The 16,899-nt window shown below is 34.1% G+C and overlaps 1 protein-coding gene across 14 annotated transcripts in view; it reads left to right on the top strand.

Moving 5' to 3' along the window:
- The window catches only part of KCNT2 (potassium sodium-activated channel subfamily T member 2), a 409,501-nt gene that overhangs the window by 368,764 nt on the left and 23,838 nt on the right, over positions 1 to 16,899 (top strand). For 12 of the 14 annotated variants that reach the window (XR_005990686.1, XM_041774257.1, XM_041774258.1 and 9 more), the window contains one exon: positions 11,202 to 11,502. Coding sequence is in view for 12 of the 14 variants with exons in the window: in XM_041774257.1 (XP_041630191.1) it covers positions 11,202 to 11,502 (301 nt within the window). In the remaining 2 variants the exon portion in view is untranslated. Of the gene's footprint in view, positions 1 to 11,201; positions 11,503 to 12,957; positions 13,783 to 13,948; positions 13,998 to 14,234; positions 14,369 to 16,899 lie in introns of those variants that run through there. The other 2 variants (XR_005990687.1, XM_041774255.1) reach the window with 2 other exon arrangements.

Here is a 16,899-nt window from a genome sequence, read left to right as displayed (position 1 = left end):
ATAGTCAATTTTTCTATACATTCTCATGTTCTTAATTTCGTATTTCTCTTCTATTTTATCAATTGAGGATTTTGAGATATAAAAGTTAAAAATAAAAAGTTATCTCTAAACCCCATCTGTCTTTTCATTATTGTATCCCATGTGCCTTGGACAGTGTTTCACACAAGTACTCAGTGTGTTTACTGAACTCAGTCATAGGAATCCTTCTCAACATAGAGCAGTCTTTTCAAATCTGTTCAAACTTGTATAATCGTATATGTACCCCTCCTGTCACTAATTTTGTGCTTAGTTATTATTTTACTCTTAATTCTTATGTAAATGTTTAAGGACATTTGTCTTGCAATTGCTGCTCTCATAATGTACAGCATATGACCAAGGTGGGCAGTTTCTTGCATTGAAAGCCCGTGGTTTGGTCATTGTGAGTTAGTTCAGAGTTTCCAGGAGTTTCCAGAGTACTAGAGGAAGAACTATGGTAAAGGAACTATAGTAAACTACAGTAGAGGGCAGGGGAGGGGGAAAGGGAAACTAGTGGGATTGCCTATTATATTGCTATTTGGAGAGAATCTAGAACCTTTTGTTGTAACTCATTCTGTGTGGGCCAGTTTTTGAGTAGCAGCATGAGTGTGCTTTAAAACATTATAAATGAGGAATATGTGGCCTCCATAACCCAAAAGACTAAAAGATGTTAGATTTGTCTTAATATTATTGGAACTGATAGATCAATAACTATTTCTTGACAATATCAGAGATGGAGAATCCCTTGACTGACCAAATCATGCCCAGAAATTTTACTAAATTGAAGGAAACTTGCATTTTGTGTAAGACAAAATCCCTTTTTGTATTCTCCTTTGTGAGTTTTTATATGTCCTGGATGAGTGTGTCAAATAAATCCCTTTGCAAGAGGCATCATCAATGTAATGTTATACATGTGTTCCTGAAGAAAGTTGGATGCAGTAAAAATCTTGTCTGCAAGGACTGAGGGCTTTTGCAGGGCTGTTGTGGTATCCTATGGGTAGCCAAGTAAAGAAGGACTTGTGTTCCTCCAAAGGTTAAATTGGGTGAGAGGCTGTCAAATAGGCATGAAACAGAACATGTTAGTCAAGTCTATGACTGCAAAGTATTTATCAATTGCTGATTAGAGTCAGTAATTTTGGTAATATTGGGTATTGCACCTTAATACATGGTAACATGGCATTAAGATTGGGATACTCTACTGTAGGGCTCCATTCATTCTTTCCAGGCTTAGGAACAGGTCAGATGGGCTGTGAAATGGAGAAGCATTGGTGATTATAATCTCTTCTCTGAATAGTTCTTACAATTGGTTTCAATCTTGAAAGCCCTGTCCAATTCTTGAAGACCTTATTAAATATTTATATTAGACATACAGAAGGTTCACATGGCCCCATTTTATCAAACCAGTTGTAAGTGCCAAAAATTTTATTTCATTTAATTTTAATTTATTACTTATTGGATTGGATTGTGCAGTGTCTAGTAGAGGATATTGTAGGACAATGAGTGTTATGACCATGGGGGATTTAGGCAAGAGTGATAGTTCTGATGGTTAAGATGAAGTATACCTATTTGTTTTTGTTTTATATTTGATGCCCCCCAAGAGTATAGAGATTACCTTAATTTTAGTGCAGTCTCCATATTTACGGTACTTTAAACTTATTGGCATCTCCAGTCACAACTATAATGTGAATCCCAACCAAAATGTTTTTAAAAGATTTTATTTACATATTCATGAGAGACAGAGACACAGAGACACAGAGACACAGGCAGAGGGAGAAGCAGGCTCCCTGTGGGGAGTCCCATGCAGAATTCAATCCCAGGACCCCGGGATCAGACCCTGAGCCAAAGGCAGATGCTCAACCACCACCCAGGTGTCCCAATCCCAACCAAATTTTTAAAGAGGCCCTGAAGGTTTGCCCGTTGGTACAGTTCAGGAGATATTAAAATTTGGAACCTGTGTTGCAGAAGCGCAAAGCCAGTCAGCTTCCTTTTATCTTTTGGTCTTAAAATTTTTTTTAGTAAACAAAGGATTTTCAATTCCACAAATTGTGCACTTTTTGTTTCAGTTGTTCCTGCCATATATCCAGTTTTTTGTTTGTTTTTCCCTCCCTTTATATCCCCAGTTATTACTGTCTTTGGTTGCTAGACATTTGGGGGGATATTTTCTACCCTGTTCATGTTTGTAAGTCTGCTTTTCTACAGAGTCTCATGTCAGTTTCATTAGAGTTATGGATGTCCCTGATAGCATTGGTTGCTTTATTGGATTTAATTAATTAATTAATTAATTACCTAAGGCTTCACTCAGTTTTGAATTAATCCCTTAGCTATGTATGCCTCACAGGTCCATGGGTACTTTTCCTTATAACGGGGGATCAGGATCTTTTTGGTCACAGAGGCATAGCAGCAGAAGAAGCATTTTGTAGAGTCTTAGCTGTTTTCAGGAGTGTGGGCCTCAGCATGGCAACTGCTCTTACTCCACAGAAGCAAACATGTAATAGGCCTGTGTAATGCACAGAATATCAGTTCTTCCCTGAATGCTCTGTGAAATGGAGATTGATGCCTGTTTTAGGCATACAACCAACGGTCATAGGATAAGACTCATTTCCTGAATTTACTGTCCGTCATGCTTACGGATACCTATACACAAAACTCAGTATGAAGCACAGAGATAGGTCAGAGACATATAGCATGGGGCCACTTTAACAAAGGCCCCAAACTCATACTAATGGTCTGGGCTATTAGTAGTTCTGTCCGGATTGAGTTCTTACGGTTATCCATTGACCTAAATCACAGAGTATGATAATACTAGGAGAGCCCTAAAGGAGCTCTTTCTTTCTCAAAGAGTAACCATTTGCGGAGGATGGTAGGGCTTTGCTCCAAAATTCTAAGAGCCTGAGCTACAATTCATTTATTAGGGACTGCCAAAGGCTCCAGACAGCATCACTATCTGCCAGTGACATTTCATGCACCATTGGTTTTACTAGATCACATAGCCCACGTGGCAGAGCAGCTTGCATAGCAGCCTGAAGGTCTTACGGAAACTTCTTTTGTCTGGTCCCTGCTAAAAATTGGCAGGTTTTTGGGTCACTCAGTAAATGAGCCAGAGTAACACACCCAAATGAGGAATATGTTGTTGCCTCTAAAATCTAAAGAAGCCTACTAGGTTTTGTGCTTCTTTTTTGGTTGTAGGAGGGATTAGATGCAACAACTTATTCTTTACCTTAGAAGGGATATCTTGCCACGCCTCATACCACTGGACTCCCCGAAATTTCACTGAGGTAAGAGTCCCCTATATTTTTGCTGGATCTATTTTCCATCCTCTGATATGCAAATAACTTATCAGTAAGTTTTGGATAGTTCTATCTTGCCTACTAAATCTAGTCATCACAATGTCATCATTGTAATGAGCTGGCATGATATCTTGTGGAAGGGAAAGGTTGTTAAGGTCCCTGAAAACTAAATTATGGCGTAGAATTGGAGAATTGATATACCAATGAGGTAGGACAGTGATGATACATTGCTAGCCTTGGCAGCTGAGTACAAAATGATTCTGGTGTTTCTTACTGATGGGGATGGATAAAAAGACATTTACCAGATCAATAGCTGTATACTAGGTACCAGGGGATGTGTTAATTTGTTCAAACAATGAAACCACATCTGGTACAGCAGCTGCAGTTGCAGTTATCACCTGGTTAAATTTATGATAATCCACTGTCATGCTCCAAGCTCCATCTGTCTTCTGCACTGGCCAAATAGGTGAATTGAGTGGGGATATGGTGGAAATCACTACACCTGCCTATTTCCAGTCCTTGATGATGGCACTAATTTATGCAAGGAGTTCAGTATTGCTTTTAGTTTAATATTTTCTTAGGTGGAAGCAGCTCTAGTGGCTTCTACTTCTTCTTTCCCATCATAACAGGTCAATATAGTCAAGGAGCCAATGTAGGGCTGGAACTGAAGAAGGTTTTGGGACCTACTGTGTTCACTGTGAGACAGACCTGAGCTATTGATCACATAACCTCCATAAGCTCCTATACTAACTAGTGGGCCAAAGTCATGTTTTGAGTGTTCCTGAAATTAGTATCATTTCAGAGCCAGTCTTTAGTAGTCTCTAAAAGGTCTGATTATTTCTGTTTGTTCAGTATACAGTTATTCTGGTGGAAGATCATATGACCCTTGGGGAAGGTTGGGGAAAAGATTAATGGTATAAATTTTTGGCAGTATATTGGGTCCTTGTGTAAAAGGAACAAGCCTCTCCTTCATTGAGAGGTTCTGGTTTTGTAAACTGCCTCAAATCTGGGGTTTATTTGAAAGGCTGTTACTCTTTATTTTTATGATCCAGGTTACACTTTTGTTCACTTGACCCAGACATTTTATACTTATGCAGATCAGGTAAGAATTAAGAATTTAGTAGTTTTCCTATCTATTTTACCTGCAGGAACACCATGATCAATCAGCCAGTGCCATGGGTCTGTGCAAGGCCGACTATTCGGATTGCTGCTTTGACTCTGCTGTCCATTATAGTAACCATGCTTACCTTACCTTGTGCAATTGATTGCCACTACTTGGCCTCTGCCTCCTTGGGATCAAACTATTCCCATTTCATTTAAATTTCCCGATTGAGTGACTGTAGTTACTACTCTAAGGTCTGGCCTACAGAGAAGACCGATTGGGGATCCCTTCAAGGATACTGGGGCTCTGCTCACAAATTTCATTCCATAGTTGTGGTGAAAGGAATACCTTCTAGACCCTCTCATTGTGGGCGAACAGGTCTTAAATGAAAAATCTACTCTTATTTTCCCGTCTCAAGGCTTTAATCCCTTGCTTTATATTAAGTCAAGTTAGGTCCTGCATGTCCAGCTTGCTGACTGTGGGCCACCGTTTGGTGTATGTTATCGCCACCAGAAGAACTGTTAGAACCCTTTCTTGATGCAGAATCTCTGCTTAGTGAGTCCATATCAGTAAATTCTGCCTGACTCACCTTTGTGCTTCTTCCACCATTATCCTGCAATAAAATAAGTAACATAAATGCCATCTATCTATCCTCTACATACTTACGAATCACTCTACTAGGACTCCTAACATAAGAATACAGCCAATTAAAATAAGGACAACATTTCCTTCTCAACTTGTTCTAATTTAAATTAATTATTATTATTTTAATTAATAATTATCTAAATTATTTAAATTAATTATTCAAACTCTAAGGGAAGACAGCCACCATGTAGTTAATAGTAGTATTTAAGATCCTAAAGAAGGACAAAAAGGGTACGATTTTTGGAGCCTAAAGCACTAAGAAAGGCCATAGGCAGTTGAAATCTCTGTACGTTAGTTATTTTTGAATAATAGTTTTGAAGGCTAGGGGAAAAATGACCGCCAATGTGAGAAATAATGCCAAGGCAATAAGTTAGCTAGGTTTCAGATTCCACAGAGACCAAAGAAAACAAAGATTCAATTAAATACACATACATGCACATACATGCACACACATCCACACACAAAAAACCAGATTGCCAAGGATATGTGAATATGAAACTTAATGTGTAAATTTAGAACAAACAATAAAAAAGAGGTTGACTCATAAAAGCAACTGACTTGGTTTAATTTTCTTTTAGGGGTAATAACAAAAAGATGAGTGATGTTTATGTGGTAAAGGAGGAGGGAAAGAGAACAGAATCACATAGCATAAATTTTTTGGATTATTTAGCATTATCTCCAAGTAGAGAACCTGCAATTTTTTTCGCTTGGACATAAGATTAAATTTTGACTTTCAAAGTTTTCGGATTGAAATGGTGAGTTAGTGGAGATTCTGCCAACTTTGAATAAAACTTATATTCATGGAATAATAGATGAAATAGAAAGCTACCTATGAGAATATGTAGATGAAATATCTGATTTTTAGATATGGAAAATAAAGTCAAGATAGTAAAATAATTTTTGTTATTCCATCAAGTGATTACCTTAAAAAAAGCTATTATTTGAACCTAAATTCTCAACTAATTATTTGGCTTTAGAATTTATGTTAAAGTATTACTATAGATTCTCTTAAGTTTTGTTTATTTTTGTCATGAAAACTGAAAATTGTTACTTTTTTTCAAGAAGCTCAGTTGGTTTGTTCAAAGCCATGAAGTACTGGCCTGATGGAATTGAAAATACAACTTAGTATTTGATTCCAAATTCAGCATTTTTTAGACTATAGTATTGTTATCCTCTAATTATCTATAAGATTCTGAAAATATGTTGAAAATACACCTAAATATGGGACACCTTGGTGGCTCTGTCGATTGAGTGTCTGACTCTTGATTTCTGCTCAGGTCATAATCTTGGGTCCTGGAATCCAGCCTTTCTTGCAGCTCTGCACTGGGCGGGGCATGTGTTTGGGATTCTCTTCTTCCCTCTCCCTCTGTTTTTCTCCTGCTCTTGCACTCTCTCTCTAAAAATAAATAAAAAGGCAATCTATCTAAATACGATGTAATTAGTCATTTTTTATCTCTACTTAGATAACAGACTAAGTGAACTTATAAACTGAGCCTTTATAGAAAGTATGGAAACATCTTGGTGTGAATTTTTTTTTAATACAAAGAAATTTCCAGGGGATCCAAAGTCACTAGCCAAGGTGCTTATGGATTTAAATTTCCATGATGTCTCAAGTATTTTTATAATTTAACCTTCCCTTAATGGAAAAAATTAGATAAGAATTCTTTCATAAAATGTTAAACTAGGGCTGAAAAGAGATAGAGAGGAGGCAAACCGCAAGACACTCTTACCTATAGAGAACAGAGTTACTGGACGGGAGGTGGGTGGGGGATGGGCTAAATGGGCGATGGGCATTAAGGAAGACACTGGTTGTGATGAGCACTGGGTGTTGTATGTAAGTGACGAATCACTAAATTCTGCATCTGAAACCAATTTTGCCATATATATTAACTAGAATTTAAATAAAAACTTGAAAAAAATAATATTAAACTAGCATATCTTCAGTAATTTCATTTTCCTCTGTTTTCTTTAGCAACAATTCAGAATGTCTTCAGTCATAAATCAGATAACACAGTTTAAGCCTATTTTAAAGCCTATAAAACTATTCTTAAGGGAGCCATGAATCTGGATTACAAACACTGACTTTCAAACTACTTGGTGAATTGATTTATTTTAAAATATCACTTTGTTCCACAGATTGCTCAATAACCTTATGACATGAATAACTTCAATAAAAAGATTGAGAGGAAGTTGAATTGAGTCATTTTGGTGTGTGTGTGTGTGTGTGTGTGTGTGTGTGTGTAGAATGTGGAGAAGAATGTTTGATATTTATTGTGATCCTAACACTTTCTGCCTTTCTTGAAAACAATGGAAATAATTAAGCTCTTTTAGGTATAAGAAACATTTTCTCATTTATAAAGCTGCCAGTTCTTATTCTTGTGAAGAAATATGTTTAGCCTTTTTAAAAACCATACTAAATTTGATAAATATTTGGAGAATAATATAACTTTAAAAAATAATAAATAAATTTATATGAAAATTATTGATTAGACATGTGCATTTTTCATTTCCTTATTGAACTGTATGAATATGCTCCCGGAAGCATTTCATATTAAATATGTCTTAGTCCAGCCAAGTTGCTATAACAAATTACCATAGGCTGGGTAGCTTATAAACAACAAAAATTGAATGCTCATTGTTCTGGAGGCTGAAAGTGGGAGATCAGGGTGGCAACATGGTCAGGTGAGGGCTCTCTTCTGATCTCAGACTTCTCATTGTATAATCACAGGACAGAAGAGGCTAGGGATCTCTCTGGGGACTTTATCCTAAGGGTACTAATCGCATCCATGAGGACTCCCCACTTAGGCCTAATCATCTTCTAATGACTCTACCTACTAATACCATCTTTTTGGGGATTAGGATTTTAACAAACGAATTTTGAGGGGACACATCATTCAGATCAGACCATAGCAATATGAAAATATCCTTTTTCATTCTCATAAGCATTAGTACTAAATCTTTATTTTTCATGTTAATAATTTTATGAATCTTCTGATAATTAAAGTACAAAACCATCAAATCAGAGTCCTCTCATTATTCATACAAAGAGTGAAGAATAATTTATAGAAGCAAGGCAGAGCAATAAATCTTCATGTTCACTTAAATATTGTTCTCTTCTTCGGATTCATAAAACTTTAACCACGGAATCTTTACCCCCAGGGATTTGTTTATAGCACCTTGATTTCTTATGAAATATGGTCACTGATGGAGAAAACTGTATCACAAATATAAATCATTCCCTGTCTTTTTGATACCCATTTCTCACTTTTATATAACCTCTCATAATTATTTCTTCTTCTATTCTCCCTTTTGCTGTCTTTTCATATCAGATGATGAGCCATAATATTAACTAATATTTAGTGAGCATTTGCTGAGGCAGGCACTATATTATGCACTTTTGAAAAGTATTATATCTTAGATCTCAAAAAACACTATGGGCAAAGTAAAAATATAATTCACATTTTTCAGATAGGGAAATATGGGAACAATCTTAGTTCATAGAACTGGGAATACAGAGCTGATAAGTGGGGAAACATGTATTTAAACCTAGGTCTATCTGATGCCAGTGCACTTGCTTTAAGCATTCTATCCCTCTGATTGTAATTCAGGAAAAGGTCCTATGATCAAGGGACTTCTGTGTCTCCCAGCCCATGACTTCCACTAGGTCATGGTGTGTCATGTTCAAAAAACGGTAGAGTTAAATCAGACGATGAAATGACAGGAAGAAAATATATTTATAAATGGACATCTTAAAAAAAGACACAGGCATACATACACATATTCAGTATCCAGGAATAGAATAACTAATGTTTATTTCCAGTGAAATCAGTATTGTCATTAATCATTCTAACTAGGATATATTAACATTATTATATGTGGAAATTTATAATTGGCACATGTTTTCTTTATACATTAATGTGATATAGAAATTTGTACAACATTTCTATGAGGTAAAGATGGGTAGTATTATTCTCATTTTACATAGGTTTATTGTAGGTACAAAGCTAGGAAATATCCAAAATATAGTTCCAGTTTGTGATATAAATAAAATTCAGTGTCCTTTTCATTATGTCATATTGGAAGGATGGGAGAAAGACCTGCAAATTCTGAGCACATAATGAACAATCTATGTGTTGTCAGTTTAGATTTCTTAAAATTCATCCTCAAATCATCCTAATTCCTCTTTTTTCTGCACTTAAAGTGAAATATACAAAGAAATGATACTTATTTTACTGAGTAATTGACAAAAGAACCTCATGATTCCTATGGATTTTATGTATAAATCATGCTATTCTTTTCTTAGGGAAATTCAAAACGATAAATAGGGTATTCCGTAGTGTTTAGCTAATACATACATAGGCTTCAGTTCCTGTTTTTGATATTCACTTGATACAATATATAACTAAGAAGAAATATTTGCAAAGACAGTGTTTCATCCTCTACTTGAATTATGGGTCTGGCAAGTCTACTATTTTTACATGTTTGTAGAAAATCAGACTATTACTCACAGGAACTTATGACTAGAAAGATCACTTCAAATAAATGTAAGATCGTGATTAACAGAACTCTGTAAGACAAATATGAATGTTTTCATTTTTGCTACAAAGTACGTATAAAGTGAAACTACTGAACAAAGATTGATATACTTTACTGATGGTAGATATTACTCAAGGGTTTATGTATTTTACTTCCACAGAAGAGTTTTCAGTATATCATCAAGTAGATGAGACTGGAGGAAGTTAAGATTATAAAAGTATTCATTATTGCAAAACCATGTAACCATCCACATTTTAATACTTCCAACTTAAATTCTATATCTCAAATAAGTTTTCTAAAAATACTTTAGTGAAATGTTCTCTTATTGCGGAGATTTGAAGATTAAGACAAACTATTTTTAATATCATTCACTGTTTTGAGACAGAAATATGGATGAATATTTAAATTTTTCATTGAATTAAAGTGTGAGATAGTTTCATAGCTTGCCACTAGGAATTGTATGTAAGGTCATTGACTGAGATTCCATAATTTATATTCACTTTTAAAGGATTTTATTGGATCTACGTCTTGACCTTACTTATATTGGTAATTTAAACTCTATTACTTTGAAAGCCAGCAAAACATGCAGATTAGAGGTGAAGTTCAAACTTCCATCCATAGAAAGGAAACACAGTTGCCAGATTCATGAATATTGGTCTTATTTTCTGTACAATTCAGGAAACTGTTCATTTGCATGTGCATGCTTTTAGAAAGTAAGACTTTCTGCTTTGATCTGTGTTGCATTTCATTTAACTTTCTGGTATGAAAGCAACAGTTTGAAACAGGAAGCTTTTATTTATTAAGGGCCTATAATCAAAGGAAAGTTTCTTACTTTAAAATCAGATTTAGTAGTAAACAAGTAAATTAAAACAGACTTTCTAAGTTTGTACATTGTTTTTTTCTTCCCCTCGAGAATAATCTGATTTGTTTTATTTGTGGTTCTAGAATACATTTGTGAAATATTAATTAATATTTACAACATTTTTCACTTATAATACTGAGAACAGTTCCTGAAATACTTTCTAATATTTTAATAAAACAGGGTTATGTGGTGAATAATTAATGTATAAGTTAAATAAAAGTGCCTTTTGTTTTCTTCTGGGTCATATGAGTGAATTTTAAAAAATTCACATTTTACAAAGTTCATTCCAGTGCCATCTTTAGAAAGAGCAATAACTTAAAAATCTTTTAAAAGATTATTAATTCCAAAAGTAAAAAAAAATTAATGATCTTTATTTAGATCATATACAAAATACCTGTAGATGTAGAAAAGTCCATTACATTGACTACCTTTGAAAATTTAAATTATTTTTTTGTTTATGGTTCCAAACAACTCTGCTAATATTCATTTGATAACTGATGCATGAAAAATTAAATCCTTTCATAAATACTTATATTGGAAATGCAAAGCTCTTTTATTTTCTTCATATATAAGTTCAAACAATTTATTTTCAAATATTTTTAGTAACAATCAAGTGAAATCAACAAATGATTTTGCTCTGTGAAAATTCATGAGATATATAATTATAACAAGATACTAGCAAAAATTATTAACATATCTCCAAGTTTCAATTGTTCCTAAAATATCTAATTATCAATATCCATTTCCTTTAAAGTCTCAGATATCTATCAGTGTGGAAGAATGGGAAGACACCAAGGACTCCAAAGAACAAAGTCATCACCGAAGCAACCACCGCAATTCAACATCCAGTGACCAGTCAGACCATCCCTTACTGCGGAGAAAGAGCATGCAGTGGGCCCGAAGACTGAGCAGAAAAGGTCCAAAACACTCTGGTAAAACAGCTGAGAAAATAACCCAGCAGCGACTGAACCTCTACAGGAGGTCAGAAAGACAAGAGCTTGCTGAACTTGTGAAAAATAGAATGAAACACTTGGGTCTTTCTACAGTGGGATATGGTATGCTCTTTAAAAGTATTGTATGCTATGGACTTGTGATTCTTGCCATAGTCGTTGCGTAGTTGGTTCAAATTTAGTTAAGTTAAGAATCACATTTTTGTTTCACAGGCCAGTTTGAAGGAACTACTGACACTTATCTAATACAGAAAATTATAATGATGACAGTAAATGTTAAAAGTGTTAAGTATTTGCTTAGTTCTCTAGGCATTTTGTTGAACCTAGATTATGAATTATCTTAATTTTTAAAAATTATCTTAATTTTAATTTTCTCCAAAACTCTTCCATTTTAGAGATAAGGAAACTTAGTCAATAACTTCCAAATTATCTTGTTAATAGTGTGGCTGAAATTTATATCCCGTTCTGTCATGCTCTTACACACACACACACACACACACACACACACACACACACACATACACGCACATTCTCTCATACATGCAAACCACATCTTTGTTGTTCTAGGATCTAGGATAAAATGAATTTGAGGCATTGGCAAGTGACTAAATGTACCAGCCACAGATGAACTGAAATGTTTCCATCAAGTTTGTTTAGCTTCTTGTGGTCCAGAAACAGAAGTCTCCAAAAGCTTTAATTTGAAGCTCAAAAAGTACTTGATTTCATATAGTGTAGATCTGTGTTAATAATTATTAAGTTCCTATGTTGATCTGTGATTGCAATATAGACCAAAAAGCACAGCCCACATAAACAATGCAAGATAATTTTAAAATATATTGTTTACTACTTTACAAATTTTATTTAAAAAAGAAATTTAGTCAACTTAATACCAAATGATAAATAAAATGGTTTTGTTTTATATAGAACTTGGGTAAACCAGAAGCAAAGATTATAGAAGTATCATGCAGGTTAAGGATATAAAATGGAATGCATTCTATATTTACCCCATCTCAACTTTATTATTAAAGTCTCAACTTGAAACAATGTAATAAGGAGAAATTTTAATTATTGAATTAGAGTTTAAAAGAAGTTAACCTGTGTATCTCTAAACAAGAAAAGGAAACATATTTGCTGAGTACCTACTCTATGCCAGGAACTATGTGAGGTGCTTTATGTGTGTTTTTCATTACTCCTCATAACCCTGAGTGGATAGATGTCCCATTTTACCCTAAGAATTTGAAGCTTAGAGTTTAAAGACCTTGCTCAAAGGCATACAGTTGAAATGTGTTGGAGTCAGGATTCCATATGTAATTGAAATAATTATTTTTTACTTACTTAAATGTAGTTCACACTCATCCTTTACTAATAATTTTAGTTTAATCATACAAGATATTACATTAAAAAGTAAATTCAAAGAAAAACTCCTTTTAAAAATTATACCAATAGTTCTTTGCTAATTTGATGGCACTAAGTATGATTGTATTTTTTATAGAACTTAGTCCTATATTTATGTGTACTTCTGTTAGTTATTATTCAGCTACTCTTTCTTTTTTTGGAAAGTTCTAGTAAATGATTGTTCATCCAAGTTCCAGCTGTGTTTCATGAACACTGTAATCCAAGGCTGGTCCTGTAAGCAGTGTGGCAGATAACAGTTTGACTCTAAGAGACACAAAAATGCATGAGCTGGCTGCATGGGAGAATCATCAGGGAACATATTATGTTTTTGCTAATGAAACTTCTATCAGGTACCTTGCATTTAGTTATTCTCTGTGTTGTGTTTTTTTTTTTTATATAAATTAATTTAATTCTCATACTAACTCTTATAGAAGGGAAGAATGGACATTGTCCACCTTCTTTTTTTCTCTCTTTTCCTCTTTCTTCCTCTCTCTGTCCCATTCTAACCATCTATTCATTTATAGGTCCATCAATCCATTCTAAGGCCATGTACTAGCCACCTTTAATAACATAAAGATTATGAAAACAGGATTTGGAATTTAACACATCATTGGCTTCTGTACTTCTCCATGTGTTCCTAACTCACAATAATTTATCCATGCAACAGATATTACTGGGCCACACGGGGAATAGAATGACTTATTCACGTAGGACCTCTCCATTTATGGAACTTATATTCTAGTATCAACCAGCAGACTCACTGAATATTTAACCTCTCCAAGCCTCTTTTTTATCACTGTGCCATGAGAATAATAATGCCTGTCATAATTTCTTGTGAGGGACAAATAGGATAATGAATAATAATGTACTAAGCCCAGAATTGGCATTCAGTTAATACCAAAAATCTCCCATATATCTATTGAAGTACTACTGTATGTTCATCTGTGCTTTATACATTAAAAAAGTAAGTTTTTTTTTTTTTTACCACTTCAACAAAACATAATTTGCACCCTTGGGGGAAATTGCCTCCATTAAGGGTACATGCTTTAAAACAATTATTTTGCATGTTTGCCTTCCTTCCTTGAGAGAAAGGGAATGTCTTACTCATCTTTTCATCTTTGTATCCCCAACATATTACACATTTCCTGACACATAGGAACCCAGTAACTGCACATTGAATGCGTGAACAAATGGAGTGCTTACAGGTGAGAAAACAAGGTCTCAAATATAAATTATTTCCTAGCCTACTAGACACTCAAATCAGTACTTTAACTTAGGAATTTTGACTCTATGTCTCTTTATGTTTCCACTCTACCACATATTCTTTGTAATCTTGTCAATATTTTATAGTGATTTGTAGTTGAAAAGTGTTTTTACATACTTAAAAAAATGCATGATGATTGATTTAACCACAAGTCATAATCTGCTTTTTTCTGAGTTAGGTCTGGCATGCTCCAGAACTATGAATAGCGTACTTTTGACCTCTTGCCTCTTGGATATGAGACATAAAAGAAAGGGAAAGGGAAGAGTCAAAAGATGATTTTTGAGAGCTCTTGTTTGAACAATTAAGTGCATGGTGAGTGACATTTACTGAGCTAGAGAAAGAAGACAAACATTGGGGATCTTTGACAATAAATTTAACTCAGTCCTGAATAGGTGGTGTTGTAAAAGAAGCTGGATTTCTGCTATCTGGTTCTCAAGAAAAAAAATGAGATGTTATATAGACTGGAGACTGTATGTTGATAGAGCATAGAGATTTTAATTAAAATTGTAGGAGTAGATGAAATAACCCCTGGTGAAGGACTATAAAAGAACTTTGGAAAATATTTCACAAATATTAAGGGAAGAAATGTTTCTTAAACACAAGAGACTGTAATGTCTAAAACTGAATTACCCCAAAGATGTGCCACATTATGATAGTATGCTATCAGTTGGTTACATGTTTTATCATGACATTGATCCTTTATACTTTCGAAGGCCATGTGGGGCCTTGGGTGGTCAGAGACACTCCTCAGGCTGGTTAGTTCCAGCCATAAGCAGTTTTGTCTATTACCCCAATGTGAGTACAAATACCATTTCTTATGTGTTCTATGATGTGAAAAAAATTTTGGAAAGTATTGGACTGAGAAGTTGAGGCTAATGATTAATAATACCAAAGAGTATTATTGAGTATAGTAATAGATCATTGATGGACCTTGGTAAATGTGGTACATGTGCAAGCCAAATTTGAGTAGCTTGAGAAACGATGTGAGGTAAGGATTAGAATATAGTGGACTAAAATATATTAGAAACCCCAAGGTATTGGAAATTTAATCTATCTCATTGCTCCACCATTTGTTGCTCTATTGCCAAAATCACATCATGGTCCAAGAAAGATGTGGGAACTCCAATTATTTTGTCCACATTTCATCAGACAGGAAGGAGGGGCATACCAGAGAAGAAAAGTTCTCTTCAAGTAAAACATACTTCCAAGTAATTGTCCACATCATTTCTACTATATCCCATTGGCAAAGCATATGTCTTATTTTTGGTGGCCCAAATTTAACATGAAAGAAGACAAGAAAAATAACTCTAGTGAGAGACAACTGTCTGCCACAGTCGATATTTTTTAAGAAATTGCATTGTGAAGGAGAGGTACAAATATGAAGCTAACTGGATGGGAAAGTGGAGAGGGAAGACAGACTGTTTTGAAGATCAGAGAGATATAAGCATGTTTATTAAGATGGAGCCATTAATGAAGGAGTAGAAAATATGGGAAAAAATCATAGTTGGAACCCTTTGCTTAGATAATTAGAAATGAGGAAAAATACATGTTTTAAATGCAGTAAACTTGTAGGTATTTTGACAGGAAGTTGAGTAACATTTCATGTGATATTACATAATATGCGTGATATGGCCAATATTATTTTCTAAATCTAAAAACTCAATTTTGGAATGCATCTGGCCCCAAGGGTTTGGAAGATGGAATTTGAGGACCTCTATGTTTTGGTAAAATAGCTAAAGTGAAAATCTACAAATTCTGTTTGCTTTCCATTGAACTTTTTGGGGAAATTTCTTCAATATGATTTTTAAAACTTCCCCTCGAAGTTCATGGCATTGTATACAAACTGGCCATGTGTTTTTTGGGCAAGTCACTATCACCCTGAAATTTATGTTCTTTAACTGTCAAGTAAGGATAATAAGGCCTTCCTAAAGGGATGTGATGTAGTAATAAAATGTATATATATATTTTTTACTCTATAAGCTATACTGCAAATATGAATATACTTTTCTTTATGTTCATTACTGGGATTATTCTTCAGTGATCTATTTAGAAGAGCTCTCACACTCACAAAAAATTACTCTTTCCAACTATTGACAGATTCTTAATGATTAGCTCATAAAATGGCACATACTAACTAATAAGTATAAATTGACAAATAAGTCTTCCTAGTGTGACTGCTGCTACAAGTGCTAGCCAGTTTTGATATGGACCGTTTTAAGTTTCATACTGTTACTAAAAGATGAAATGCCAAGGGAGGAAAAAGAAATTCTTTTAAGTGACAGATAACTACTAGTTAGACACTGGCTTTCATTACATTTATCAGAATATTTTAGTTTCTTTCTAAAGTAAATTTATAATTGCCTGAAATGATAAAACAAATACCGTTTTTTTTTTTAAAGATAATATGGAGACTTAATACTTTCATTCTCTTTCTTATTGGAAAAAAATGACCAAAATTAACAAAAGGATTGTTATTCCAACCCAAAGTTAAGGTAGTGGTAGTAGTAGTAGTAGCAGTAGTAATAGTAGTAGTAGTAGTAGTAATAGTAGTAGTAATGATAATCAGTTATCATTTTTGTATATGTTTAAAAAAATTCCCAAAATCTTAGTCAATAAGTCAGATACCATTTCTAGTACAAAATTATTTACAAATTTTTCTAAAACAAATTACCCAAGAGAGGAAAGCACAGTAACTAGATATTTCTTCTAGAATATTTTGCAACATTTAGTACTCAGGAGGAATTAGTATCTGAGGTCACTATAACAACTTCATCAACAATTTAGTATTTCAAAAGAAATTGATGTTAAATTTTTATTGTTTTTGAAATGTATTATTTACCTTT

Source organism: Vulpes lagopus, chromosome 11 (assembly GCF_018345385.1).
Source record: "Vulpes lagopus strain Blue_001 chromosome 11, ASM1834538v1, whole genome shotgun sequence".
In the NCBI taxonomy this organism is placed as follows: Eukaryota; Metazoa; Chordata; class Mammalia; order Carnivora; family Canidae; genus Vulpes; species Vulpes lagopus.
Note: the sequence above shows the minus strand (reverse complement) of the source record. Positions and strands in the feature narration are given on the sequence as shown.